The 27,147-nt window shown below is 41.9% G+C and overlaps 2 protein-coding genes across 6 annotated transcripts; one reads left to right on the top strand and one right to left on the bottom strand.

Annotated features, from left to right (window-relative positions):
* The first annotated feature begins 285 nt into the window (after positions 1–285).
* NIM1K (NIM1 serine/threonine protein kinase) lies at positions 286–8,744 on the top strand. The gene is made up of 3 exons (XM_062599853.1): positions 286–577; positions 5,707–5,975; positions 7,995–8,744. Exons 1-3 carry the CDS (start codon positions 286–288, stop codon positions 8,742–8,744), a joined length of 1,311 nt encoding a protein of 436 aa, XP_062455837.1.
* Positions 8,745–8,773: 29 nt separating this feature from the next.
* HMGCS1 (3-hydroxy-3-methylglutaryl-CoA synthase 1) lies at positions 8,774–22,646 on the bottom strand. 5 transcript variants are annotated; one of them, XM_062599852.1, is made up of 12 exons: positions 18,165–18,439; positions 17,977–18,065; positions 16,741–17,198; positions 16,238–16,363; positions 15,572–15,736; positions 14,705–14,873; positions 14,406–14,576; positions 13,605–13,711; positions 13,142–13,267; positions 12,682–12,845; positions 12,171–12,294; positions 8,774–10,433 (listed from the first exon to the last, which is right to left on the bottom strand). In XM_062599852.1, the coding sequence occupies exons 3-11, from the start codon at positions 17,186–17,188 to the stop codon at positions 12,202–12,204; spliced, it is 1,569 nt and encodes a 522-aa protein (XP_062455836.1). In that variant the 5' UTR covers positions 17,189–17,198; positions 17,977–18,065; positions 18,165–18,439; the 3' UTR covers positions 8,774–10,433; positions 12,171–12,201. The 5 variants fall into 5 exon arrangements, with proteins under 5 accessions (XP_062455836.1, XP_062455835.1, XP_062455833.1 ...); XM_062599851.1 differs by having other exon boundaries at positions 12,188–12,294; XM_062599849.1 differs by lacking the exon at positions 18,165–18,439 and adding an exon at positions 18,929–19,020 and having other exon boundaries at positions 8,774–12,294.
* Between the last annotated feature and the right edge of the window lie 4,501 nt (positions 22,647–27,147).

Genomic DNA, 27,147 nt, shown 5'->3' with positions numbered 1-27,147 from the left:
CTCTTTTACCTTATAGATGAAGATCCTGACACACCATTATCTCGCAGTGGGAGATGGACACAAATAGCTTCCATTTTTATGCCTGACTTTTGGATGGAACTGCAATATGCAGATATGCCAGATTTGGTTTTGAAGTCATATCTGAACTGATCCTTGGACGAGCAGTAAGCCGCTTTTTTTGCTGAGTTTGTCACAATTTCCATTATGTTGAAGATTGCTTATTATTTCATTTAAACTCTTTATGGAAACACCTTGTTCAATGGGGAAGTGATTACTCTGCGGACTATGACAACAGGGTATGTGAATGGAGGAGGTCTTGGAAAACACCGCTACACCAGATGGAACCGTGAGGACAGTGGAGAGGACTATGGGCACGTGGAGTGCTACGGAGGAGATGAAGAGGACAGGGAGCACAGGCTGACCCCATTTGAGAAACTAACCCGGGATATGTCCCAGAATGAGAAGGTAGTGAAGGAATTAACCTTAGGGAAGAGGATTGGATTTTATCGAGTCAGAGGAGAAATAGGGAGCGGGAACTTCTCACAAGTAAAGCTTGGAATTCATTCCCTAACCAAAGGTAGGCACTGCTGCGTGGGTCAAATGGCTTCTGATCACACTTGTTCTGCACATATTTAAGTGGAGCATTTTCTTTGAGAAGAAAGGTGCTGTTTGAACCCTAAATACACTTATAGGCTGTATGTCAGGGGTGGGGGGATTTGCTTTTGTTTTTTAAGTGACTGTAGTCAGGGGCACAGATAGATGCTTACATTTGGATTATCCTTTATGCTTGAAAAGCTGCTAGAAACTTTTTCTCCAGGCATCCCTTGCAAGAAAAAAATAGTCTCTGCATTTCAGGGAGTCGACACATTGCACCACGTGGCTCAGGAGACCCCATGCTTTGGAAAACAGCATTGTGCCCCCAGTCCTAATGAACAGTCCTGTCCACCTGCCCTCTCCCCTGCCTCAGCCATGGGATGCAGGGCTGGGTGATGAGTTTGTAAGGGTGCTTCCCTTTTGGGACCTCTTTTGGGATGCTCCTGCTTGCAGCCAGAATTAGCAAGGCCTCCTTTGTTTCAGAGCAAATTCTGCTAGTGTGGACAGGCTCTCCTTTGGTAACAATAATTCTGGTGAGAAATATCCTTATTTTGCTGACTTTTTACAGATCATTATTGTAAAAAGTTGGGACAGGGGATATAGGTGTGGGCTGAGCAGGAAAATGAGCTTTGGTACAGCCAAAACTGGGCAGAAGGTTATGTTGAATAGTCACCTACTTTGCTTTTCCTAAACACAGGAAAACACTGTATGTGCTGCTCCTAGGAAGAGCTAGAAAGGCTAGATAACCACAGTGAGCGCTTTAGTTATCACTAAGAACTTACGTTCCTCTGTCGCATTTCTCTCACTTGTCAGTGCCAATAGGAGCTGTTGCCTTCCCTCCGGGGAAAGCTCACTTTGTCCTGGTACGCTTCTACCTCCCTTGTCTGATAGTCTTGTCTTTCAGATTTGGATTCACTCTCCTTCCCTCCATCGTCTTAAAGGTGAGAGAATTAGTTATTCCTCAGAGCCTTCATACTTTATGATCTCATTTTTTTTTCCTCTGAATCTGTCAGTCCAGATTGCAGAAGTCGGAAAGCTCGTCTTTACCTTAGTTAAGATGCAGTTGTTGTACTGAGAATCAGAGGGGAACAGGCTTGTTGTTTTATTTTTTTGTTTTATTTGTTGAAAATAGCTCTGTTCTACTTGGCCCCTTTATATCCGTTTTTGCTCAGTGAATTTTCTCTTGTGGAAAACTCTTGTGCTTGCTGGTGAAGGAAGTGCTGCTTCTATACTCAGAATAAGAGGATTGCTAATGGAAATAAAGGGACAGGTTTTGATTTGGATGAACTTTTGCCTGTTGAATTTGGGACAGAGGCTGCTTTGGCATTTGAGTAGTGTTAGTTGAAAAATTTTGCAAGTACAGTAAATTTGAATAAACCAAATACCAAAATTCAAGTAATCAGTTTTTCTTGAAAAGGTTCTTCTTTTTCCACAGAAATCTCTAAAATTATTTTCCTGTTCTTTGTTGGTAGCTTATTTTTGGTTAAAATGTTCGTAGGGGAAGGCATTAACTTCTTGATTTTAAGTTTGCAATTGTCAGGAGAAAGGAAGGGTGAGGGGAGGAAAACGTAAGTTCAGAGGCAGAGATGAGTCGGAAGATCTGTCCTCAGAAAACATGGATGAGAAAATAGGAACACATGCACATACACACATACATACACACACACACACACACACACCCCTCTCTAGAAGAGGCCTCTGATTTTTCAGTACATCTCAGCTCCTGCACGGAGCTAGTGAGTCCAAGTCTTTTTTTTTTTTTTTTTTTTTTTTTTGGCCCTTGCAAGGGAGGTGGTGATGGTCCTAAATATGGCCTTTCTCCTGACATTTCACCTTAAGTTTTCAAAAGGAAACCGTTTTGTTCCTAGTACTAAGATCAGCTTCTTTAATGGTTAATGTGTGCTGTTCCGAAGCCCTTGCGAGGTGTCCCAGTGGCGTAGGCGAAGAAGGGTTGAGAGAGAAGGAACTTCAGAGCATGCTGGATGCAGAACTCCCTTTCTCTCACAGGTGTTATCTTGGAGGCTCTCAGAGGAGGCAGGAAATCGTTTGGTGTTACGATGTATATCAAGGAGATTCAGAAGGATTACTCATTAATCTAAATTTTGGCAGAGATTTTCTCCAGGGTCCTGCTGAGTTGCTTGCTACAGAGGGTATTGGGTTTCTAAGCTCTGTGTAACCTTTATTTTAAATACCCTCCATATCACAAATATCATGTGAGAACCCATCTGACTATGTGCAATTAAGGATGTCCGAAGTTCACAGAGGTGAAAAAGCCAGTGCCATGTGAAACCCCGCTTGCCCAGGAAGGGACGTGCAGGTACTCAGTGTGCTTTGTTGTTGAGCAGTTTTAACTTGGCTCTGTTTGTTTGTTTTTGCCACGCAGTCGTAGCAGACGTACTTCTTCCGGTATCATTTCTCAAACTTTTCCTAATGTTCTCATCTTATTCGCTAAGACTTCAGGTAGTTCTTTTCAAACGTCAATATTCACTAGGTTTAGTCAATCACAATCTTTTGCTACTGTGTTTTAGTATTTTGGAGAATGAACTGCCTGCCCTTCTGTTCAGCCCTGGTGCCATGCTAAGGGTAATAGGGGATTTGTAAGCCAGGCATTTTGTGGAAGCAGAAGGAATTATTTTAAAAATGAAAATGATGTGAGGCTGGTTTTCTGTACATATCATGCATGTGCAGCTGCAATGATCTAGATTTATAGGGGCTTGCTCCTCCTTTATGGTTGTATAATAGGATCAGGCCCTTTAATTCTACATTTCTTTACTTCCTTTTTAAAAATTTTGCAAGAAAACCAACCATGAGGAATGGTAAATTTCAGCAAAAGGAGAGGATAGCGATTTTTTCCTCCTTTGCCCCCCCTCGCCCCCCGATTTGTTTTTTTGTTGTTCTGGCCCAAATGCCCCCAACCTCTATAAAGCAAGAGGTAACGATGCAATTTCATGTTTTAAGGTTGTGAGAATTGCTGTCCCTCTATCATCCAAGCATTCAGTTGTGGAAATGTTATGTACTGAGAGCTCTGCTGTTGCTGACGCTCTTCCTCTTGGTTTAGGTGGTCAGTATGCTACCAGCGTGACAAGGATTTTACACCTTTAGGTCAGCAGTCAGGCTTCTGCCAGCATTAGTGTTGTACGCTGTTTCTGCTCAGTGGCTGCATTTACTTGTGATTCACTGTGCCACCACCAGCACCACTGCAGGAGTAGGTGGCATCTTTCCTAACTGGCCCACTAGAAAGGATTGAAGCAGCATGGGGAAGACTTGCATAGGCTCCTGAAAATAGGGACATCAAAGTGATCATTCACCTTTTACAAGAATCCCATTTGCTTAGAATGTCTGGCACATTTTAGTAGCAGGATTGAAATATGCATTTATGTTATTCAGGAATATAAATGTACAAAACATAGTTTCCTTGATCTGTACAGAAATACAGGCATATATATCAATGATGTTTCCTCTACATGTACTGAAACACTAAACTTCAGGTTAAATAAACTTAATATTAAGTTAAAACATCTCAAATGTTTTTATAGCAGAACATATATACAAATATAATGGTCTTCTCACTTGTCTCTTAAAGTGACAAGTAAACAATACTGATTTATTATTTTTTTAATTTATAGCCACGTGCTAGAAACTGAGCAAAAGTTTTCCTTTCTACAAGATCAGATTAAAATAGTATTTGTATGGACATTCAAGGTATTTTAGAAAAATCCCTTTTTACCAAGAAGAAACAGTTACTTCTAGCGGCATGTTCTAGTGTAGCTTTGCTGTCTTGGTAAGTTACATAAAGCCTATTTTAAGCAGATTAATCCTTCAAATACCAACTGCATTCAATAGAGTGAAGACAAAAGTTGCAACCTATTACTCAATATGGAAACATGAGGGCAATTCTAACTGAACTATTTATAATGTTTTGAGCTACATGGGTGATGCAGTGCAACTGCGCATATACATCAGCGTTTTGTGACTCTTGGTTTCATACAGATAAGCTACAGAAGCATGGAGGCCTTAGCAGCCGGCATTACCAGGACAGTATAACACAGCTAGCTTTGCATCAAGGTACATAGGATCCCTGCAGCTTGTGTTACTTTACTGTTTTATTCCTTTCCTCAGTATAAAACCTGTGACATGGACTCATGGCCCACTGTGGCATACAGACATAAAGCTGTACTTTTTCTGTGTTCTGTATGGAGCCAAGAACTATTTGTGTATGTTGGAAAAACTGGCACAACCATCTTGAGAAAGGCAAACCCCTATGACACTGGGTTTGGTAACTCAGGACAATTTGTGGAGATAGGAAGGTAAGCAAAGGTTCTGTAAGTGGCACCTACTTAATCACATCCTTCCATTATAAAATTGCAGGGGTATATCCAGAGCCCCTAAATCACCCCCAGGTGAGCCTGTCCGTGCTGAAACAAAGTACCTATATTTGACACCTCCTTTAGCCTGAAAGTACAAGACTGCTGTGCTTGACATGCCTAATTCATCTGAACAGCACTGAGATAATTACAAAAGAAACAGAGAGCAGGGCTATCTTCAACAGCCTAGCAAGCAGCGCGCTGGAGAAGGGAGGCACAGCTTTGCAGCCCAGCTTTAGGGGCTTTGCAGCAACAATCTATATCCCAGGAATGCATCGTAGCTGCTAGATACTATAAAGTCTTCATGGGCAACTTGGTCACCTACATCTTTGTAGGTAACAGAGGGAATGCAGGCTTCCCATCTCACTCGAACGCTTCACTGTGGCCAGCTTTCTGCTTTCCCTGTTGCAATACCTAGGTTGGACATCTGAAGCAATGATATAACTATGGCCATCAGGTATGTATTAGCTTGACAAGTGAAGCACACTATGATAACAGATGATTTGATTAGCACTAGCAATACTTCATTGCCCCTTTAGCTATTAGCAGTAGTGAGTAGGATGCAGGAGACAACAGAACATGGATGTGTGTGAAAGATTACAGGGTGTAGTAGGCCTCAGCCACTTATCTTAAATCAATCAGAGGTGCAATATTTTTGCAGTTATATAACCAGGTATGGTTGTACATGCATAGTGTTACCATTTGTATCCATTGCATTAATAACATGGAAAAACGTTTTTCTTTTCAGAGAAAGTAGCAATTAAGATTCTGGACAAGACAAAGCTCGACCAGAAGACTCAGCGCTTGCTATCTCGTGAGATATCCAGCATGGAAAAACTGCACCACCCAAATATCATCAGGCTGTATGAAGTGGTGGAGACACTCTCAAAGCTGCACCTAGTGATGGAGTATGCAGGAGGTGGGGAACTCTTCACTAAAATCAGTACAGAGGGGAAGTTACTAGAAACAGAGTGTAAACTGATCTTCTCCCAGATCGTGTCTGCTGTGAAGCACATGGTAAGTTACTCTTGCACAGCATGTTGCTCTGCACTGCTCTAGCAGATTTTTGTGGATGTGTCTTTGTTTTTCATTGAGAAGCCTTGCTGTTATCAAGATTCCAGGCCCATATTTCTCAAGAGAAAAGCTATCAGAGAACAGCTGTCTTAGTTACCTAAGGGATCCTTCACATCCATCTGGGAATACTGGTGGGTGGAACCACCCACTAACGTGGTGCTTTCCTGTTTTAAGCTGCTGTAGGCACAAGGTAACAAAGCTGCATTTCCTCCCTGCAGATATGTCAAAACATAGCATCACCCCGCCTCCTTCTGCTAGACAAAGGTGTTCCAGAGAAGAGGTGTGTTAGGTATTGCAAAAATCCAGTTTGTTTATTAAGTGGTAATGAATGTAGGAGCCTGGAGCCTGGAAATTAGACAGAAATTCCCAGTCCTTGCTTTGGCACAGATCTGCGAAGTGAACACCAAGCAAGTCACTTCCCCTTGCCTAGTCCTCAGTATCACAACTGGATTTAGGATGATGCTGTTCATGTAGAGCACAAAGTATCTTATAAAAGCAGAAAAGGGCAATTATAATTATCTACTTCCAATACAGCGTTCTCTGAACCTTACATAGTAACTACAGCTGCTTAAAATGACAGCATAAAGAATAAGTAAGTGTTCTGCCGCTTTAAGTAATAAAGTTAGTATTTGTTAAATTGGCTCGGGGTGCCCTCCACTGACTTTTATTTTCCTGCAACATAGGCTCATCTTCTGAAAACCAGGAAGACAAAAGTAAGGGTATTTCCAGATCAGACATCTAAAACAGTATTAAAATCTGCTGGTGGCATACATAAGCAGTCCCCTTTTTTGTTACGTATACTGAAAGACTAGTCAGACATCCTGTAAGCGATGGGATTAGTTTCAACAGCTTTTCTGTAGCAGAGGTATTCAGGAGCTGGTACAACTTAGTTTACATTCAAAGCTCACATCTGTTTCTTAGCATTAAACCCAAACTACTGCCTCACCTGTCTCTTTGCTTAAATGCACGGACTTCTGAAAAACATTTTATTTTTGCTAATCTTCACTAAATCTAGGCTACTCATATCCCATCTCACTGCCCCCAGTTCACATGGGGACAGGAAAATCCCAAGCCATTATTAACCTAAAGTATCTTAGAATTTCCAGATACCTGCACCTTGTTCCCTCAAAGGATAGGGCAGACAGTGCTCAAACCCCTCTATTCCTCCTAGTTATTTCAAAGTTGAAGCTACCTAATCAAGACAAGATACTGCTCCACTAAGCAGAGCAAATTCAGTCTAAATGCTTGGCACCCACTGCCAGTTTTGAGGAAAAAGAATGAAAGTCACAGAATAGCTATTCTTTTTAGATTTCTAAAGCTAGAAGGTATTACTGAATTGGGTGTCCTGCAAGGAAGTGAAATATCACAAGACACAAGTTTGTGCTCCTTTTCTCCTGCCAGCACCAGTTTTTCATAGGACATTAGTTCACAAAGATCACAAAACAAAATTGTAGGAACTTTTTATTACTTTATCTGTGACTACAACCATCATGATCTTTGTGAACTACAGCTTTCACTTCATGATTCTACATGCTTACAACATATGCAAAAATGGAATTACTGTGAAAAAAATTTTTTGTTACTTAAGTTATTACAGAAATGTAATAGTTGCAAAGGCAAATGTTCTGAACCCTAGAAAGTAAGCTATGCAGGTTTTTGCTACAAGAAAGTATCTAGTCTTGCCCACTTACTCATTATGTCATTACAAATCTGCTTAATGGAAATAGTGATTATTAGTTAACAAGACTATCCTTAAAAAAAAAAAAATCCTTTGTCCTGTCTTCTCCAGCTGCTCTATTGTTTTTCATAGCAGTAGAGAAGGAAGTTAGCAATGGTTATTTTGACTTTGCCTGAGATGGTAATTCAGTTTTCCCCTCTATTTTAACTAATTGATGATGGTGGTGGTCACTTAAGATCTTTGCTGTGAACAAGCTAACACTAAATCTGCCTCTTGTTCTGTAGCATGACAATAATATCATTCACCGGGACTTGAAAGCAGAAAATGTATTCTACACCAGTAACACTTGTGTTAAAGTGGGAGACTTTGGATTCAGCACAATAAGTACGAGAGATGAAACTTTAAATACTTTCTGTGGCTCTCCTCCTTATGCTGCCCCTGAACTCTTTCGCGATGAAAACTATGTTGGCATTTATGTAGACATCTGGGCACTAGGAATCCTGCTCTACTTTATGATGACTGGTATTATGCCATTTCGGGCAGATACAGTGGCCAAACTGAAAAAGTGCATTCTTGAAGGGACATATACTTTGCCCCCCTCCCTCTCAGAAACTTGTCAGAAACTGATAAAAGGCATCCTTCAGCCAGTACCAACTGACCGGTACTCTGTCAAACTTATTATGAACAGTGACTGGATGCAAGGGATACAGTATCCTAAACCTTTAGAACCATTTAAACTGGATCCAAAGTATTTATCAGAGATCAGTATGCTCAAAGATGAAGAAAATGAAGTGAAAAGTATTCTGAATGATCTGGGAATCACAGAACACCACATTCAAAACAACCGGGGAAAAGATGCTCGCAGCTCAGTAACAGGTATCTACAGAATTGTTCTGCACAGAGTACAAAAAAAAAGGGCACTGGAGTGTGTTCCTATAATGTCCAATCCAGATCCCAAAGAACAAGACTTTAAGAAAGAAAACAGTTCTTACAGTCGGCTAAAACACACATCCAAGCTGTGTTCAATTTTATAAATTGCACTGAAGGCTTCATACTCAGCATGTTTAACAAAGGGTTTTATTCATTTTTCACAAGTTTTGGTGTTACATTTTTGTAATTTTTAAATAAACCCAAAATGCCTTATCTCCTCTGTATTTTTAATTCACACTGAAGCGGCTCAAATGTAGGGCTCTAACAGACTTACGCTCATCCCCTGCTCCAGAGACCTGGCACAGACAACGCAAGAAGTACTCGAGTAAATAGAACGGGTAAGAGTTCATTTCTGGAGCCGATCTTTTAATAAAGATCAAATAGTATTGCACTTAGCGCTCTTGGGTGATACCTCAGTACAGGCATAATAACAGTTAACTTCTTGAAAGTTTTACCTTAGCGTGACACAACTTGACAACCACAATTCAGAACAGTTTTTGCAGAGAAATATGTTTAAGCAAAAAAAAGACCACATGCTAAACAATTTTTTTTCATAAAAGCTTCATTTGAATTGTATACTAGAGTTTCATTTTTTTAAACTTTCATTTAAAGAAACTATAATGCTGTCTGTCAAACACAGAATTAGCTGAATGATGCTTCCTGATTTTTACACAGTTCAGAAAGACTGCCTAGTCAAATTTAGATACGCTGCTTTAACCTTGCATGTATGGTTGTAATCCCTACTCCATAATCAGCTGGGCTACCATCTACCAACCTTCTGGCTCTTTTAATTATTTTTAAGATGGTTATAGTCTGAGAACTGCTTGGAAACCAGTTGCACTCCCAACAGAAAAAAATACTGGATATTAACTGTATGCTAAATTCATCTGGCTTTAAGTTCCTGCTTTTAGCATTAGGTATCAGTAAGTTGAATGCAACTGGTAAAGACATATGCTTATAAACTGAATATTAAAGGTGTTTCTACTAACTTCTGGCATAATTGGCAACAGGGGCTGGCACAAAGCTGATTTTGATACTTGTCACCATGGCAAGTTAAATCTTGGAGAGCCTGACAATTTACACCAAGTGTTCTGAACTTCACCAAAACGCAGGCATTCCTACCTTCAGCTTTGATAAGGTATTTTCTATTTTAATATGCAGCACCATTGACTCAAATGCAAATGGTGGAAAGATGCAGTAGGTATTCTCTGAACAGGCACAGACGAAATACCTAAGCTAAGAGGTAGAGCCTAGGTGGTTTTATTTAAGGCAAGTAAACTTACTTACATAAGGTTTAGTGATGTTCAAGCTGGTGCTTTCAAATTTAAAGGCAGGTTTGCTGCATCTCATCAGCCCCAGTAACAGGTATCAGTTAATTTTCAAAGGAACAAATTAATGTAAATGAGCAGCAGAATGACTCTGAGAAGCCACCAGTGGGCAACTGGGCAAACTCAGGCTCAGGTAAGCATTTCTTTCATGCTTTAGCAAGAAACAAATCATTTTCATAACAGTTGTGAAAGGGGGATAAAAAAATACCATCTTCACAAGGCAGTAAGATGAATTGTATTTCATACGCTAAGAATTAATTCTTCCTCTCCATAAGCAGTTTCTATCCAAAGCATTTAAGATACCTTGATCCATAGCCCTGAAACAGTCTTCCACCAGCCTGAGCAACCCTTTCCACTTTTGTAATGGAATGGTATTAAGAAGGGGGTAATAGAATCCAGGAGGTCCACACAACTTGTGAACCTATAACTTTGAGTTTTCCCAGGGACAGTTTTCCTCTTTCTTTCCTGTTGAAGAGAAAAATACATCCTGAAATTCCAACAAGTCAGCACTACTCCAACAGGTTTCAAATATCTCAAACTTTATTTTATTAAAGGATCAGCCTCACAAACAGTGAGGTCCCTGTAGTTTAATTTTTTGTGCCAGCAGCTCAATCCTTGTCTTGTCCACTGCCAGCAATGGACTTTGTTCCATGACAATCTGTTTTTTCTGGTGCCAAAATAAGTAAGTTTCACAAGAGCACCTAAACCCCAATACTCGCAACACTATCTTCATGCATCATTGTTCCATCATTTTCAACAGAACAGATTAGTACCTAGCAATTCATAAACAATTATTTTACCAAAGCTTGACTGTACAAATCCAGCAAAAGTTATCAAATCCTAGTGATCATACAAACACTTCATTACACCAAAAAAAAAAAAGTAATTTAACAGACAAATCATTTCTTTTGCTACTTTATGTTAGGTAACGTAGCTTTGTAGAATTAGACGAAGAAATAAAACGCAGCAAGACTTTGTTCTGTACATTAACTCAATTTAAATATATATTACAAGCTTACAAGGCTCACATCATAGTTCATTTCCAATCTGGGCTTCAAATATCTACCAGAATGGATTCCCCATTAGCATTATACATGTACCACTTGTAAAATGGCTAACTTTTACTTTGCATGTTGGGAAAAAAAAAAAAAAGAAAGAAAAAGAAGAATCCTACACTTATCTACCTACCTACTACAACATTACTAATACTTCATAGTATGAAGCCAAATTCAGAGTTAGAAATAGTCTCTTAGAAATGTATATATAAAGAATAATGAGAGGCAAGAGTTCCAGACAAACTGATCTTCCTCCCTTCTTAGTTTGCCAATTAAAACCTAGAAGTTTGATTTAAAAATTAACCTGTCTTAAATACTTATTATTCTGTTACAGTTAAATAATCTTGAAAAGCGCCAAACCAATAAAACTAAGAAATACACCTTTTTGTTCTCTAGAAGAAAAAAGTAACTGCCTCTCATGTCATTCCTCTTTCCTTCCATACTGCTATGATTTATACTGAAGGTATAAAACACACAATATGAGGAAGAATTACACAGTAACTAACACAGTCAGTTACAGAATTACAGAAAAAGAAAAGTCTGTCAGTCTAGCTAGTCTAGCTGTTCTTAATCCAGTCATTTTGATAGGGGTGAGAGATCCTATTCCATTAATCAATGCTACCCAGTTCTACACCTTTTCCAAAGCAATGAGGCAGGTGGGAGGTGTATTGGGAGAAAGGAAGGTGATAAAGGGGAAGAGAAATGCAGTATTCAGAAGATGGACTGCTTACTGTTAAGGCACTGAAAACCCTAACATTAAACATTAAAAGCTTAGACTGTTTTGCCATACACTTTTGAACACAAGTTGTTAACAGTTTAAGTTTCAAGTCATTTTACACGGAAAAGGCCCCTGCCTTTTTCTACATAAAAAGATCTTGTAATAGAACACAGCTACGACTCATCAATTAAAAAAAAAAAAAAATCAGATACATTAAGGAATCCACAAAGACCCTGGCAAGTCCCTCCATCTCCAGTATATTAATAATTTTAGTGTTCTGAAAACACTATAAATATCACACTACATTAAAATGAATATTTTTCAAGGAGTTTAAACAGTTTTTCCATGTTCCAATTAATCATTACTGTATAGTGGAACTTCATACTATTTTAATTCTTTTTCTCTCTCTCTCTCACCCTACCCTCACACCTTTTTTCATTCCCCACCTCACAGAGGTATCTTAATGCTCCCCATTGGAAATGGCAACAGTAACACCTTCCGATTCTGTTGTTGCAGGCATTCTTGGCACTTTCTTAGCAGGGCTTGGGATGTGCTAAGAGAAAGGGAAAAAAAACATTAAATACAGTTTTCTATTTCCCATACACTCTTACTTCATGGCTACTCCAACTCTCAGAAAGCATTCATGCAACATTCGACAGCTTGGTCTTAAGTCATCCAAATCACTCAGGTTTCATGCAAACTAATTATGTGAAAGCAGTCAGTTACTTGTGCAGTTTCATTCTTGTTATGATGAAATGTACTTTTAAAAATTCCATGTTCAGTATTTTACCTCTGGCTTGTACATTACATATTTTAACAAAAAGTTTTTGAAATATGTTCTCAGACCTCTTCCTTTTTTGACATACATCCACATGCTAATACATGCACATACACTGTTCCACTATTTAACTCCAACTTCTAAAGAGTGCAGAGCGTTCACCTCATGAACAATGCCTGGGTGGACAACTTCAACTCCTGCCTCCAGAGGTCCATCACCCATCAGTGGGCGCCTTGCATAAGTTCTTCTGTGTTTTTCATCCACACGCACAAGATACCACGTTCCCTCAAAGAGATCTTCTGCTGAACACTGTGGAATATAGTTGGCTGTAAGGAAGCCAGTGAGATACTGTTAGTCAGTTCCTGGTGACAGTTTTATATAAGACAGACATTTATACAGTGCAGTTTGGAAGCAGTAAGACAGAAAAACCAAGTCTGCATTTTAATTTCAACTACATTGGTCCAATAAATACAAACTATAGAAAAGCACTTTACAAGCTATACAGAAAGAGTTGGACCGTCCTTTCATTCTACACCCTCATCATTTAATTAAATTCAGGTGAATTAAGCCATATAGAGTTTGCTGTAGGAAGAGGGATGATTTATGCTTAAGCAATTTTTACCCAAATGATGCGTTTCCTGTCTAATCTTCATGTTCTCAGCAAAGACATCAGGTGCAATACATTTTCTTGAGTCAAGTCTTGTTTTAAGATCAGAAAGGCTGGCAGTTATTTTGTCCAGGGAAGAGCCTACAATAAAAAGCTGTCATGTAAGGCAGCACCAGTGCTGAGAGATACAAACTAGCATGTTAGCATTTCAAACCCATTCAAAATATTTTGCACTGTAGAAGCTAAATTTCAATGAATTAAAAATATTCCAGATTACACAAGCAAAACACTTAGCATTTGAAGAACACTACATGTTATCTATTTGTCCAGGGAGAGTATTCCCTGAAGCATCGTTAGTTTACTGTTATTACCATTAGCCATTGTTCTACAGGTCTACTTATGCTGCTGGTTACTGTAACAAGGCATTTTTAAGTGAGCTATCCAAGGGAGTTAGTCAGTCTCTCTTCCCTTCACTCACCAGGAGTGGCATCCTGTGTAACTCTGATGGAATACAGCGTAGCAGCAAAACCAGAGCCATAGGAGAACACGCTAATTCTCTGTCCTGCAAGCTGCTCTGGAGAGTATCTGCAAATCAAACAGCAGCTGTTTACAGTGAGAAATAAGCCTAGGTACATAGATGATGATTTTTCTAATACATGATTTCAAACACTGCTGCTATGCAATTATTTTCAAGGATGACTAAGCAAAAGAGAGTACATTACTGCCCAGAATATGATTATCCAGAAGGTAGCTAATTCTCATTCTTAAATTACCTAAAGCCTTAAATGAAATATCACATGCTAGAATGCAAGGCCACAACAAGGAAAAAATGACCCAGGAAGAGTGGTTCTATTTAAAAGGACTTTTGTGAGAGCCTCAAGTAATTGCACAAAATACAACAGTGTGTTAAGCAAATATTGATTTCATTTGGCTATGCTTATTATAGCAGAATAGAGAAGGTATTCCAATTCTACTTAAAAGTTTAATTTTTTTTTTCAGGCTAGGAAAAAATCACCACCCTACATAAAAAAGATCCTACTTTAGAAGGCAAGAAGCATTCTTTAAGGTCAGCTTCTGGCAGAGAAGTTTTGAGTTTGCTTTTCATTTGAGCTGATTATGTATGCAGAATAATTTTCTAGTTTTAGTCTTGCTGCTCAAGGTAATCTTGTAGTAAAAGATTTCCTAGGTGGTGCTTTTACAGAATGCTGTCTGAAACAAAACTATTTTATATGCTTACATACAAAAAGCTATTACTTTCTTTTCCCGATTTTATGCTTACTGGGCTAGAAGGGAAGCAAGGCAACCATAGACTGAAGGGGTATACATATTTCCATTCTGATTGGATACGAGCAATGAAGCTTTGGTTTTCTGATTGAAGAGCTCAGCACTAGCTTTCATAAAAGCTTTTTCCACATCTCTGTCAAAATAGGTATCTTCCAGTTTAACATCCCTATGGAAAAAAAAAAGAAAAAAGAAAAAGCATTTAAAAGCAGTTACTAAAATAGCAGAAAGGAAAATCATCTTGGATGTTTAACAAACTAAGACTGGCTGAATAAGGACAATAGCAACTATTCTCACCTGAAAGCTTCCAGACCACTGAAAACACCATTTGCTGTTTCTGGGTTCTGGTCACTGAGAAAGTCATTCAGCAATAGTCTGGCCACAGATTTCTGTACCAGTTTACAGTAGGGAGAATGAAAGATCATGAATCCAAAGTCATTCAAAGTAAAACGTCTGTCTGTCCCCTCTGTAAGTGGCAGAATATTGTGTTACAACTTACTACTAGTATTTGCTTTAATTATTACAATAAAACAGGGGAAATTTTGACATGTCAGCATTCAAAAGATAACCACAAGATTAACTGTTGCTGCCAAGTTCATTTAAAATACTGTCACTGCTTCTTTTTTTTTTTAAAAATAATTCTTACTGATCTTGCGTACCAACTAACAATGCCCTTCTTGCAGAAAAAGCTAAAAGCATGACAAGATCTCAGTACTTCTACTCAGTATTTTGGAATAATAAGCTACTTCGTGCGATCTTCACACCTATGCTTCTTCATAAGGATGAAACAATTATTAAATATATGGGGGTAAGCATCAATATTGTTATACCGCATTTAAATATTAACCTCAATATCTTAAGAATCTTGGGGGAGAGGGAGAAGGAATGTAACTGTAAGCAAGATATTGCATATTACAAAACTAGCAAAAGCCTGCAGAGGCTAATCCTTACTAAAGATAATGTATTCAGTCATACCAGTACAGAAGTAAGACATTTCATATGCGAGAGAGAAAGATTTCAACCACCTCAAAACACACAAACACAAAGAAATGGAGCATAAACTAGCCTTTGAATTAGATGCCAAAACTTTAGAATATATGTCTGTATAATTATGTACTCCAGTATTTGCCAGATTTTGTAATGTCATAACGTGAGGCTACATACCCTTTTGCCACTGGGCATGGATTTTGTTGCGATAGACAGTATAGCAGCGATCTAATGCACTGAGGTAGCATTGTATGGATAATTTGCCATCAACTACAGGATATTCAGACACCATGTCTGGTTTATAGAAGTCATAAGCATGCTGCATGTGGGTTCCACGTAATCCTGGTTTAAGAGAAATTGACAAAAATTACTTTATTCAGCTACTTTGAGCAGCTTTAAACATCAGGTGACACATGTGAAGGACAAATAATTGGCCCCTGCCAAGCTGGTTTTAATAGCACTTACAGCCCCTTCTTTCTCACACAGTTCTTGATTCCCTTGTACTCAAGTGCAGTAGGAATGAACATGACAAATACAAGTAACAAATGATCTTCATCATTTCTTCTTCTAAGCAGAGCACTTTGTTATTCAGCTCTAGTCGCTTCTTTGTCAATTTTATTGGAGAATCCCCAAGGCAAAAACAGACAGAAGCATCTCTAATCGAGCCTTGTTGTCTCCTCTAATGGGACTTGCACAAGTTAGCCCACAGCACGAAGAGGTAAACTAGATTTCTGACAGGAGTGGGAGTTAATCTAGCCCTCCAGCAACCCACAATAACAGAGGACAGGCTTTCTAAGAGATACAATTGTCTAGGTGAATAGTGTATTTTCTCATAGAACTAACCTCTCTCAAAAATTAAAGGTGCATTTGGACCAACTAGCATAGCAACAGCACCAGCTCCACCTGTTGGTCTGGCATTTCCAGTGGCATACACAGCTATGTCTCCAGCAACAACAAGTGCATAACGTCCTGCAAAGAACACACAGAAACAGCCATGAGAAGGAGTCAAGATCTACTGGATTTTAATATCCAGAAGCAATTTTTAGACCTCTGTTTACAGAAGAGATGACTGCAGGATTAAAGGACTCTTCAAACTTCACTTATTTACCCCCATTTCATGTTTTTCCTGGCAATCACCAAAATTTACAAGGACAGCCCAGCGATGTTTATCTGTGTCATTACTTTTTACACATAACTGAACTAGTGGCCAATGTCCAGAGAACATAAGATGACATCTTCTCAAGAGTGCACTATTTTACCCTTTAGGTTTTATATAGTTAAACACAACACTGATTCATCAACAACAGAGAATGACATAACCTTTCAACAACATACCCTAAACTTACCATCCCAAGAACTGGACTCAATCCAGTTAACAGCATTAAAAAGAGCAGCAGTGCCTCCATAGCATGCATTTGTAGTGTCAATTCCTTCTACATCTGTATTACCAGATTCTTCAAAGAGTTGCATCAAGACAGTCTTTACTGATTTTGATTTATCAATTATTGTCTCCGTTCCAACTTCTAATCTCCCGATACAGTCATAGGAAAGACTGTTCCTCTCCATGAGCTTCTGAACCACAGTCAAACAGAGAGAATTGATATCCTCCCGGTCAGAGCAGAATCCCATCTTTGACTGGCCTAAACCAATGGTGTATTTGCCAGCATCCACACCATCATACTTCTCCAGCTCTGTCTGGTCAACATATTGAGAAGGAAAATATATTTCCAGTGCAACAATTCCCACATCTTTTGGCCAACAGGATTCAGCATTCACTGGAAGAGACCCAGGCATCGTGGTAGATCTTAAAAAAAAAGCAACACACAAACCATAAAAACAGTTGACCTATTCACATCCATTTTTAGCAACCTATTTCAAAAATACTACAATTTTCTACAGTTTACAGAAAAGGTTAAGTTTCAGCTATTTTAGTTTCACTCGCAAAAGCTAAGCCTTTGCCTCTTGGGAGATTTTGGTCTAAGCATATAGTAAACATCTTCAGAAATTTACTAAAGTTTTATACTAAGAAGTTCTTTTAACTGAAAATACAATTTCAGATTTAGGGATATAGCTTAAGCCCAGGATATTTCACTGAAGCAAAATGGACAATTAACAAATGTTAAGTGTTCAAGAAACGAGTCTGAATGTTCATTTTTCTACTTCTGCTTCTAAGAGTTGTATTAGGCCTCAGGTTTTAAACAACTAAGCTAAAAACACTGGATTTTTTTTAAATGTGACTAATTGAGAAATTAAGTTTACAATGTATCTTTCCAGGAAATTCCCCCCTAAAACAGCCTTTAAATTTGTTTTTATTTTAAAATTAAATGATCCAAGCTGCTCCGCTTTGCTTATACTTGCAACAAAGATGGCAGGTTTTGTTCCCCCCCCGCCCCCGCCATGTAATCTGTTTTAACATTCCTGAACACTAGACCTGGAGGAGTATTTCACAGGATAAGGAAAACACCCAGGGATTCTTCCTTTAACCCTCTTACTCTGCTAGTACTATACCTAAAATGCACTATATTCTATTACCCTACCCATATTAAGCAGATAAGCACAATTTTTCCTATACTCTTACTTACATCCTTAAGGAACAATCGTCTCTTTTGTGCCCAGCTATAAGTACTGTCAAATTGACCTTATCCAGCTTCTTCTATAAGATCACGATGAGCTGTATAAAGGAATAAAGCCTTTCTAACCAGAAATGATGACTTCACATGATACATATTAATACAAACGCTAGGAAAACATTAAAAATGCCTTCTGTTACCTGTAAAACTGAAAATGAAAGTCCTAAACGAGACTTAAAGCAAGAGTGCACGGCTTGCATATACTCTGACTGCTTTTAAGAACGTTTCAAACACACCTATGACGTACCTAAAACAACCCATTTCATTCTATACTTATTTGTATTAAAATGTATAAATTCGTGTTAAAGTCCGCTTAAAACTGATTTCTGAAGTGCTTCAAAACAACAACGCATGCAATCTATTAACACAAGATTTCGAGAAAGAAAACAGATTTTAAGATATTCATGACTCCTATTACACTCAAACTCTCACGCTATTTTATCTAGTCAAATGAAAAAAACGACGCTCAAAAAAAAAAAAAAAAAAAAAACCCCACTGCGAGTTCAAGATCAAAGATGGAACCACAGCTAACAGTCTCTCCCGTTTCGAAACGCGTGCCCGCGGAACAACCGCAGCCGCGCACACCTCCCGAGGCCCCCGGCGCGGCTGCCGGCACTCCGGCCCTGCAGGTGGGGAGGCGCCGCGCCCCCCGGCAGCGGCCCGGCGCTCCCCCACTCCGCCCAGGCCGGCGGAACGGCGGGCTACGCGCCGCTCTGGCTCCTGGAGCCGGCCCGGCAGCAGGCGGCACCGCAGCGGGCGCCGCCGCGCCCCAGCCGCTCCCGGCCCTGCGCCCCAAGGTTACCCGCACCCCTCGCCGCCGGTAGCGGCGGGGAAGGTCACCCCGCGGAGCGGCGCGGCGCGGGGCCCGGCCGCTGCCCCCCGCCCCCCCCCCCAGCCCCCTTACACGCTGCGGAATCCCATGGCCGGCTGCCGGGCAGCGCCCGGGGCGGGGGGACGCGGCAGGGCGCAGGCGCCGGCCGTCACCTTGAGGCGGGCGCGCAGCGCGCACGCGCGCCCCGAGGGGACGCGGTGGGCGTGGCCGGGCAGCCGTTGCTCCCGTGCGCCGTTGCTCCAACGGCCGCCACCGGCTTCCACGCACTTCCCAGCGGGGGCGGGGTGGTTGGTGCCGTCCCCTCCCCGTCCCCCCCGTCGGCTGTCGTGCCTTCATCTTAGCCCCCGCTTTTGAGGAGGCTGGGGGGAATCCATAAAAGCGTATGCAGGGCATCAGCTGCTGAGGAGATGTTTTAAGTTGCTGATTTAAACTCCTTGCATGAATCAGACCGGCTCTACACGATAAGCCTAGCAAGCACGTGAACGAGTGCGATCTGCCCCGTTCCAGCTGCTGGTGCGCTCTCATGCCTTGGCAGGAACTGCGAGGTGAGGTGGTGAGAGCAGCGTGACCTGCGCCTTCCTCTGACTGAGCATACTTTCATGCGGTGTCTGGTTGACAAGATGGAAAATGTGAAAAAGCCCACATTCAGTAGCTGTTCCCCCAGCGCTACCTACCCCAGGCCACCTAGCATTTGTAGATATGCTTAGAGGAGTGTACGCATTATGGAAACAAACCTCCCTTCTTCCAGAGACCTTCTGTTTTTGGCTGAGGGCCAGTAACTGCTTTAATATAGCCTTGCAGTGTTCTGCGGTTATAAACCTTGACACAACTCCAGATAACTGCATTAGCATGGAAGTAAATCCAATAAAGACTTAAAACTCCTAATTAAATTAAGATTTTTGACAATCCCTCATAAGAGCCCTCCTTACCCTGTAAGCCTCTAAAATAAAATGCTAATAGAACTTAAGGTGTCTCAAATGCTTTTAAGTTGGACTTTTTTGCATGCCTAAACTCTTTTGGGCAGGGGAACAGTGTGCTCTCTAGTTTTAATCTAACCAGGCTACAAGAGACTGATTTAAACAGAACATATCTAAGGGAAGCTCACCCTGGTGGCTGGGATTAAGAATTTATCATCACACACCGAGATGACTATGTTCTGAGACATAGAAGAGTGCCAGCCACAGCTTTAAGTCACAAGTGGGGAAGAGCTGTCTGGTGATGGCCTTAAGACACCCACCCAGAAATGCACAGCAAGTTCTCCTCTCAACAGGAAGGTTCAGGGTAATGCTTACTAAGAGTGATTTCTAAAGGCTACTTTAGTGAAAGTCTTTTTTTGGCGCTCTTACCGTACAGACAAGAACTAAGGATTTATTGGGGCAGACAGAGCAACTAAGAGGTTGCACACTGTTGTTTATAGGATTCCTGGGTTGCAGATCCTGCTCCAAGAACTGCATTTTATCCCAGATGTGCAGATGCATTAAAGAGGAGAGAGAACAGGTGTGCTCAATTCTTTGGATGGAAATGGACACATGCTATCAAGCAGGGAGCTCCCAAGGCACAGGCTCCAGCTAGGGAATGGATTTTGGAGTCTAGCACTCTTCAGGGCACAATACACCTTCCTAACCCCCCACCCCCCCCCCACACACACACAGGCCAGGTAGGAAACACATGTAGAGCTCATATTTTTGGCTCCTGGAGCCAAAACACCAGGAGTTAAAAGCTGCAGAGATCATATCTAACACATTTGGTTTTAATTAAAAGATCTGTATTAACAGACAAGACAAAATGACAACACATAAATGGACTTGATGCAGGCAACAACCATAACTAAAAGGTAGCTTTTAAGCTGGGAGTGAATTCCTTGGAAATTCAACATGCCAGGAGGATACAGTTTATTGATAAGGGCAAAGGGAAGCACCACCTTTGCTTCTTGTGTGTTTGCCTGTTACAGAACTCCAATTAAAATTGGCATTAAACCCTGTATTACTCACTGTAATAGTCATTAGAAGATTTCCTGCTTAAGATCACTAAAGTGAGGCTATTTTAGCTGTATTTTCATGGGTGGTTCACCAAATACGTCAAATAGAGCAAGTCAAGTCTATCGGGATATATACTACAACATAAAACGTTCCTCCATAAGTATGCTCTGAGCACTTCAAGAAATGAGACATATGATGTCTTAAGCAAGACAGTCATTACAGCAAAAAAAAATGCTTACTTGATGAAAAACAAACACCCCTTTGACCTCTTAATTAAAGATGCAAAAAAGCCAGTCACTGATCTTTACAGAACAAGTACTCAAATTTCTTCCTAATACTTCTTCATAGTATTTAGAACTTGACAACCCCACTTTTTTTTTTTAAGGGAAAAAAATGAAAAAGAGAAATCAGTTTTGAGTCTTAAGACCACATAGGAGATAAATGAGTAATATCAACAGCTGCTGATTTCTGCTAATATTGCCAAATACCAGAAATACGTTTTTCCATAACAAGTGGAATTGGTGCCTTTCATTGTCTTTATTAAGAATATTCTTCTAATAATTTTACTATTATTTCCTACTTAAGTTCTATTTCAAACAAAATACTGAGAAGTAGAAAATAAAAACCCAAATCTGTTTGCTACAGGCTATGCAGTCTGGAAATCAAAGGAAAAGAATTATAGACTACTTGCAGAATAGATTGCTTATGAAATATGACTTCAGTTTTTTTTTCCAGAAGCAAAACAGTGATGTGGTAGCTTCACTTAAAATATCATTTAAATAAATCTAGTTATTCCACTCAATTAGAATACGTTTACGAGTAATTAATTATCTGGAAGCACAAACGAAACACTCAGACCACAAGAGGTCAGTGTTTTTACCCAAATTACGGCTACTCGAAATTGTAGGCGTCCACCGCCTCAACATGCATGAAGCGTGGCATCATGTTCACTGCTCACTACCGAGTTAACAAAATGAGACTAAACAACACCAAAAAAAGCAAGTCATGTCAGAACACACCCAGCTATAGCAGCCAGTCAGAAGAGATCTTAAATCCGTTCGGGAGTGTTTCAAGTTTCTCTCCCTAGCTCAGCACGCTGCAAGGATCTGCGGTTATCGCTGCACGGCCCGGGCTCTGCCCCCGCATTCACCTCCCGGGACTCCGCCGAGGCGGAGGCCGTGGCGGCGCTGACCCCGCGGCGGAGCCGGCCCCGGCCGCCGCTCGCGGCGAGGCACCGCCCGCACTGCGGCTCCGCCGCGCCGGGGGCGCGGCCCGCGCGGGCTCCGCTCGGCTCCCGGCGCGGCGGGGCGCCCCGCGACGCCAGCCCGCGACCAGCGCCCGCAGGTGCCGCACCAGGTGCCGCACGGCGCGAGCTCCGCCGAGCCCTGGACAGAAGCACCCGCCCCACCGCGGCGGGACGAGGCACGCGCAGCCGCGTCCTCGGCAGCTCCGCACGGCGCCAGCGCACCTCGCCGGCTGGCACGGACGCTGGAGGGACGCCCGGAGCCGCCTCCCCCGCCCGTCCCGCCGCACTGCGGGCACAGCCGGCGGGAAGCCCCTCGCACGGCGGCGCCGACCTCGGGCGAGACCTGCCCACCCGCGGACCGCTGCGAGCGGCCGGGCAGCGCCCGCCGCCGCGGCCCCTTCTCGCACCGCCCGCGCAGGGGGGAGGCGAGGCCCAGCGGCCGGCAGCGCCGAGCGGGGCCGCGCCGCCCTCACCTGTCCCAGGCGATGGCTCTCGGCGGCCGCTGCGCTGCGCTCCGCGCCCCTGCCCACGCGCACGGGAGGAAACGCGGGGCCCCGGCGCGCGGCGCCTTTAAACAGCCCCGCCGCCCGAGCGCCGGCTGGGGCTGCGAACGGCAGCTCTGCCGGCCAATCAGAGCTGCCGCCGCCCGCGCCCCGCCTACCGGCCGGCTCGCGGCGGCCGGAGAAGGCGGGGGGAATGGTGTGAGAAAGTGACGCGGCGTGGCCAGAGGGCAGCGCGCCAATGAGGACGCGGCAGAGGCGCAGAGCGCTCAATGGGAGCCGAGCGCAGCGCGGCGGCGGCCAATGGGAGCGCGCTGCCGACTGCGGGTGAGAGTAGGACGGCTGCCGGTCCCCGGCGCGGCGAGGAGGCGGTTGCCCGGCAACGGGAGGCCGGGCCCGCGCGGCCCGGCGGGGCCCGAGCATCTCGTCAGCCCCGCGGCCGCGCACCGGCGGCGGGGGCGGGGGGCGGCGTAGGGCCCGCTCTGGGGGGCGATTTCCGCGCGAGAACCGGCTGCTGCGGTGGTCGAAGTGGGGGGACCCCGCTGCTACCGCCGGGGCGCCGGCAGCGGCCCCGCCGGGCGCGTGGTGAGCAGCGGTTCGGGGCGTGGAGGAGGGCCCCGCTGCGTGGACGCGGCCCTGGCACCACAGCGCTGCTCCGTCGCTCTGGACTCGTGCGACGACCGTGTGCAGCCGCTCTGCGAATTCGGACGGTGGATCCGGACTTGGCGGGGGCCCTCGAGTCCCCGTTTGCCATCCTTGCCCCCTTCTGTCCCCATGGCTCTCCATACTCTCCTCCGCCTCCCTTCGTCACCTTAGCTGATGAAGAACAGGGGCTCGAGGCATGCACTAGATTTTTTTTTCGGTTAAACTGCCTCACAGCTCCAAGGTTCAGCATTATTTGCCCAGGATCCTACTGTAACAATCTTCCCAGCTCATTGAATGCAGGGTCTGTCAAGCCATATCTCATGACGTTACCATTATTTGACACATTCACAATTTGCTTATGCACAGTTTTCAAGTACCAACCTCCGTAGCCTTTGGGCTTTATGATGATTTATATCCAGCTGAGCTATTACTGGGTAGGCTCCGGAGTGTTCCCGCAGGATTCTTCCCTGGCACTATGGGGAGTATAAACATTAGTTGCAATGGGAAAGTGCTAGATAAAAATCACATACACATTTTAAAGCCTGGATCATTTAGTTGCAAAACAGTAAGCCAAAGAAATATACTCCCTTTACAGGGTGCCAGGTTCCGTGACACCTGTTTGCTGCAGCCAGCGGAGGACAACACACAGTATCAGGACATAACAACCAGGTTAATTGCACCAACATTGGAGCAGGTAAACACAATGCAATGGGAAGGGGAAAACTCTCACTGAAAGTCTTAATTCCTATCTTGTTCTGTCAATCTGTATTAAATTTGTAACTATTCTGCTATCGTCATGTAAGATTACCAATTTGTAACACAGCTCTTCCTAGGACAAGAATTGAGAAATACTGCTGAGAAATTGGGACATTTTGTTTTAAGTTTGCCTGTTACTCTGTTCTGCTGCTAAGCTTACGTCAGTCTGTGCACAAGCCAAATTCAATCTGTAATGATGAAAATTTTTTTTTGACAGAATGCAAATTCTGTAGGCCATGGCATAGTTATGTTATATAAACACACCGTATCTTCCATGCCTACAGACCACACAGATTGCTTGTTAGAAAGATTTGACTTTTTCTGCCCTGAGTATATAAAACCTCAATTCCTCCTTTTTTTCCCTCCACCCACAAAACAAATCAAACCGTTTCCTTGTTTTAGACTTCAGAACTGGTTCCTAATGTCAGCCTCTCGTTATGTACATCGGTGGCATGATGTTTCTTCGCATTGGGGTACATTGCCTGTTCTGCCTTCAGAGAGTGTTCAGGAGGAGATGAAATAATCCATCTCACTGAATTTGAGGGAGCTTTGAAGGAGCCCGGAGTGCACCTTTCCCCCCCTCTCTGGGGGTTTAGCTGCCTCTGTGCAAGGCCAGCTCTGCTACAGTGCAGTCATGTAATCATGGATCAAACTGCGGTGAAAAAAGCTGTGTGTGAAAAAGCTACGAGAGGTCTCCTCAGCTGTCTCTTCCCCCTTAACCCAGGAGCCGTGTTCAAACACGGGCCCGTGCCTGAGCGATGCTGCAGGTATGCCCATGCCTGGCCTTGCCAGTCCCAACTCACCGACTTGACTTCCCGGCTTGACACACGGCTACCTCATCATTACGGACCTGGCCAGAGCGTGGGACTCTTGGCTGACCCTGGCTGCTATCGCCAGGCCCACTCTGCTTTTTTTTTGTTTGGGCACTATGGGACCATGCCCTCGTCGGTGAGGTCGCTGCCCCTGCCTGCCTTGCTGTGACGCTCGGCTCCTGGCTCAGCTTCCTTGCAGAGCAGCCTGCCCTTGCTGCTCCCTGAGAGCTTAAATGTGCTTGGCTGTAAGCTTGCAGTCGCATGTTTTTTCTGATAAATGTCATGCTTGCTTTCAAAACAGCAAAAGGGAAATTGTCTTTTGCAGTTTTGAGCTGTTTCTTCAACAAGATATGCAGATGTTAATAGCACTTATAAAGTTTTTGCTTCTAATTTTTATTATATCTTCATAGATCTGATTAAGAAAGGGTGCCAAAATGACTAACGTTAGCTTGAGGAAAGGATGTGTATTATCTGTGCTTTTTTTTCCATGGTACAAGATTATGAATGACTCTCCATAGCTTTTCACATTAACTTTCCATGTTGTAGAAATGATATGAATGTAGAAGATGATAGACATGCATGATATCATTGCTATCAGTTTAAAGTAATATATTTGGAAAAAAAATAACTACCTATAGCCAATAGAATGATAACAATGTTCTCCTATTGTGCCTATTTCAAAGCACATTTAAAGATTATACCTTGCATATGATGAAGGATAGCTAAAAATAATATATGAAAAAAAAATTCCTGGAATTTAATTTATATCCTAGAATAATAAAGCCAAGATTAAACACACACTACAATCATAGTAATTCAATAATTACATGAAGTGAAATTCAGGATCTAGGTATCTAATCTAAAGCACTGTACTTATCTGTTAGTATGTATCTGAATCCAGATGCTCACTTAAACATGCATCAAGTTCAGGTGTTCTTTTTTTACAGAACGGTTCCATGACAGACTAATTCTTTATATTGTAAGATTTACTACTACTTCTTATTAACCAGTAAAATTTCTTTTATAATTGGTCTCAATACCATGATTATTATTCTTAAATTTTATAAGTCTTCTAATCTGCTTTGCCTGTCACTGAGAATATTGTAAGTGAATAAACTTATGGGTACAGTTGTTTTCAAACAGCAATCCTTTTTATTGGAAATAAGAGTCTAATGGGACCAGCTTTTTCTTTAGTGTATCTTTCATATAACAGTTATATCCACAAGCACATGAAATTACAGAATCTCTTTTTAGATTTTTTCTATGAAAGTAGCTTGTTAGACAGTACATTGTATTTTACCTGCACACTTTGCAGAAACTGATAGCTATAATTAAATCTCAATAGCTGAATTCATAGCATTTGGATAAAGTTTAGATAAAACTTCAATCTTGTCTCAAGTAGGGACCCACAGACTCCAAGCTTTGGGTCTTATGGAACCTCTTATATTTGAGAGAAAATATATACCCTATTTGGAACAAGTTATGAAATATTAAAAAAATGAGATATTATTTTGAATTCACTCGAGATGCCATGAAGTTAAGCTTATTTTATTTAGTATTTTAATAAGTTAAATACTATAGATTTTATAAAAATTACTATTATCTTCACAAGAAAGGACCTTTCTATACTGCTGTTACGATACTGTAATTACTTTATATGGATTTCTGGGATAGATTGCAATAATAACATTTAAGTGGTTGGTAGATCTTGTTCCAGATCTCTTAGGTAGTTAATTATAACCCTCTAATCAAATTATACTCCAGACACATAATTGCCACAATTCCAGCCCAACTTGTAATAATTCAGGTCATTCTGCTTTCATAGTTGTAAAACTTAATTGGTCTGCCCAATGACTTATTTGTTAACAGAGAGAGACTTTAATAAAGACTGTATTTGGTATATTTGGATTACTATCGCAAAATGAGTACTGCATCTTAGCAATCTTAGAGCTGGAAACCTAAGAAAAACCATTTACTAAAGATGCTGCTACTGAAGAAACTCAGAATAACCTTGTAACAAGGCTCAGATCTTGCTAGTAGAGGACAAACAATACTTCCTATTCCTCTATTAAAATCCATTTACCATTTGATTTCACTTTGATAAAAGAGGAGTTTGAATTTAGGTCTCTCTTACCATTTCTCTCTTGTGTAAAAGTGGGTGAGAGCTCCTAATCCAGTAGTGTTTGAAAGAAAAATGCTACTATGTTTGTCGCCTTATGATTCTCTCTTAGCTCTAGCTTTAAGTCACTGTATCAAATTTAGGATGGATTTGTCTTAACAGATGCAACAGATTCTTTGCTTTTATTTAGTAATTGCCAAGCAATTGTATCTGTGACATTTTTCCTAAGCCTTC

Source organism: Rhea pennata, chromosome Z (assembly GCF_028389875.1).
Source record: "Rhea pennata isolate bPtePen1 chromosome Z, bPtePen1.pri, whole genome shotgun sequence".
Classification (NCBI taxonomy): Eukaryota; Metazoa; Chordata; class Aves; order Rheiformes; family Rheidae; genus Rhea; species Rhea pennata.
This window is presented reverse-complemented; position numbering and strand designations above follow the sequence as displayed.

Excerpts from the sequence above, each read along its gene's own strand:
- NIM1K (XM_062599853.1), top strand. The coding sequence starts at position 286 with ATGACAACAGGGTATGTGAATGGAGGAGGTCTTGGAAAACACCGCTAC. Across the intron at positions 578-5,706 it reads AATTCATTCCCTAACCAAAG|AGAAAGTAGCAATTAAGATT; the intron begins GTAGGCACTGCT and ends TTTTCTTTTCAG. Across the intron at positions 5,976-7,994 it reads TGTCTGCTGTGAAGCACATG|CATGACAATAATATCATTCA; the intron begins GTAAGTTACTCT and ends CTTGTTCTGTAG.
- HMGCS1 (XM_062599850.1), bottom strand. The coding sequence starts at position 17,188 with ATGCCTGGGTCTCTTCCAGTGAATGCTGAATCCTGTTGGCCAAAAGAT. Across the intron at positions 16,364-16,740 it reads TGAGTCCAGTTCTTGGGATG|GACGTTATGCACTTGTTGTT; the intron begins GTAAGTTTAGGG and ends TGTTCTTTGCAG. Across the intron at positions 14,874-15,571 it reads CCATGCCCAGTGGCAAAAGG|AGGGGACAGACAGACGTTTT; the intron begins GTATGTAGCCTC and ends TGCCACTTACAG.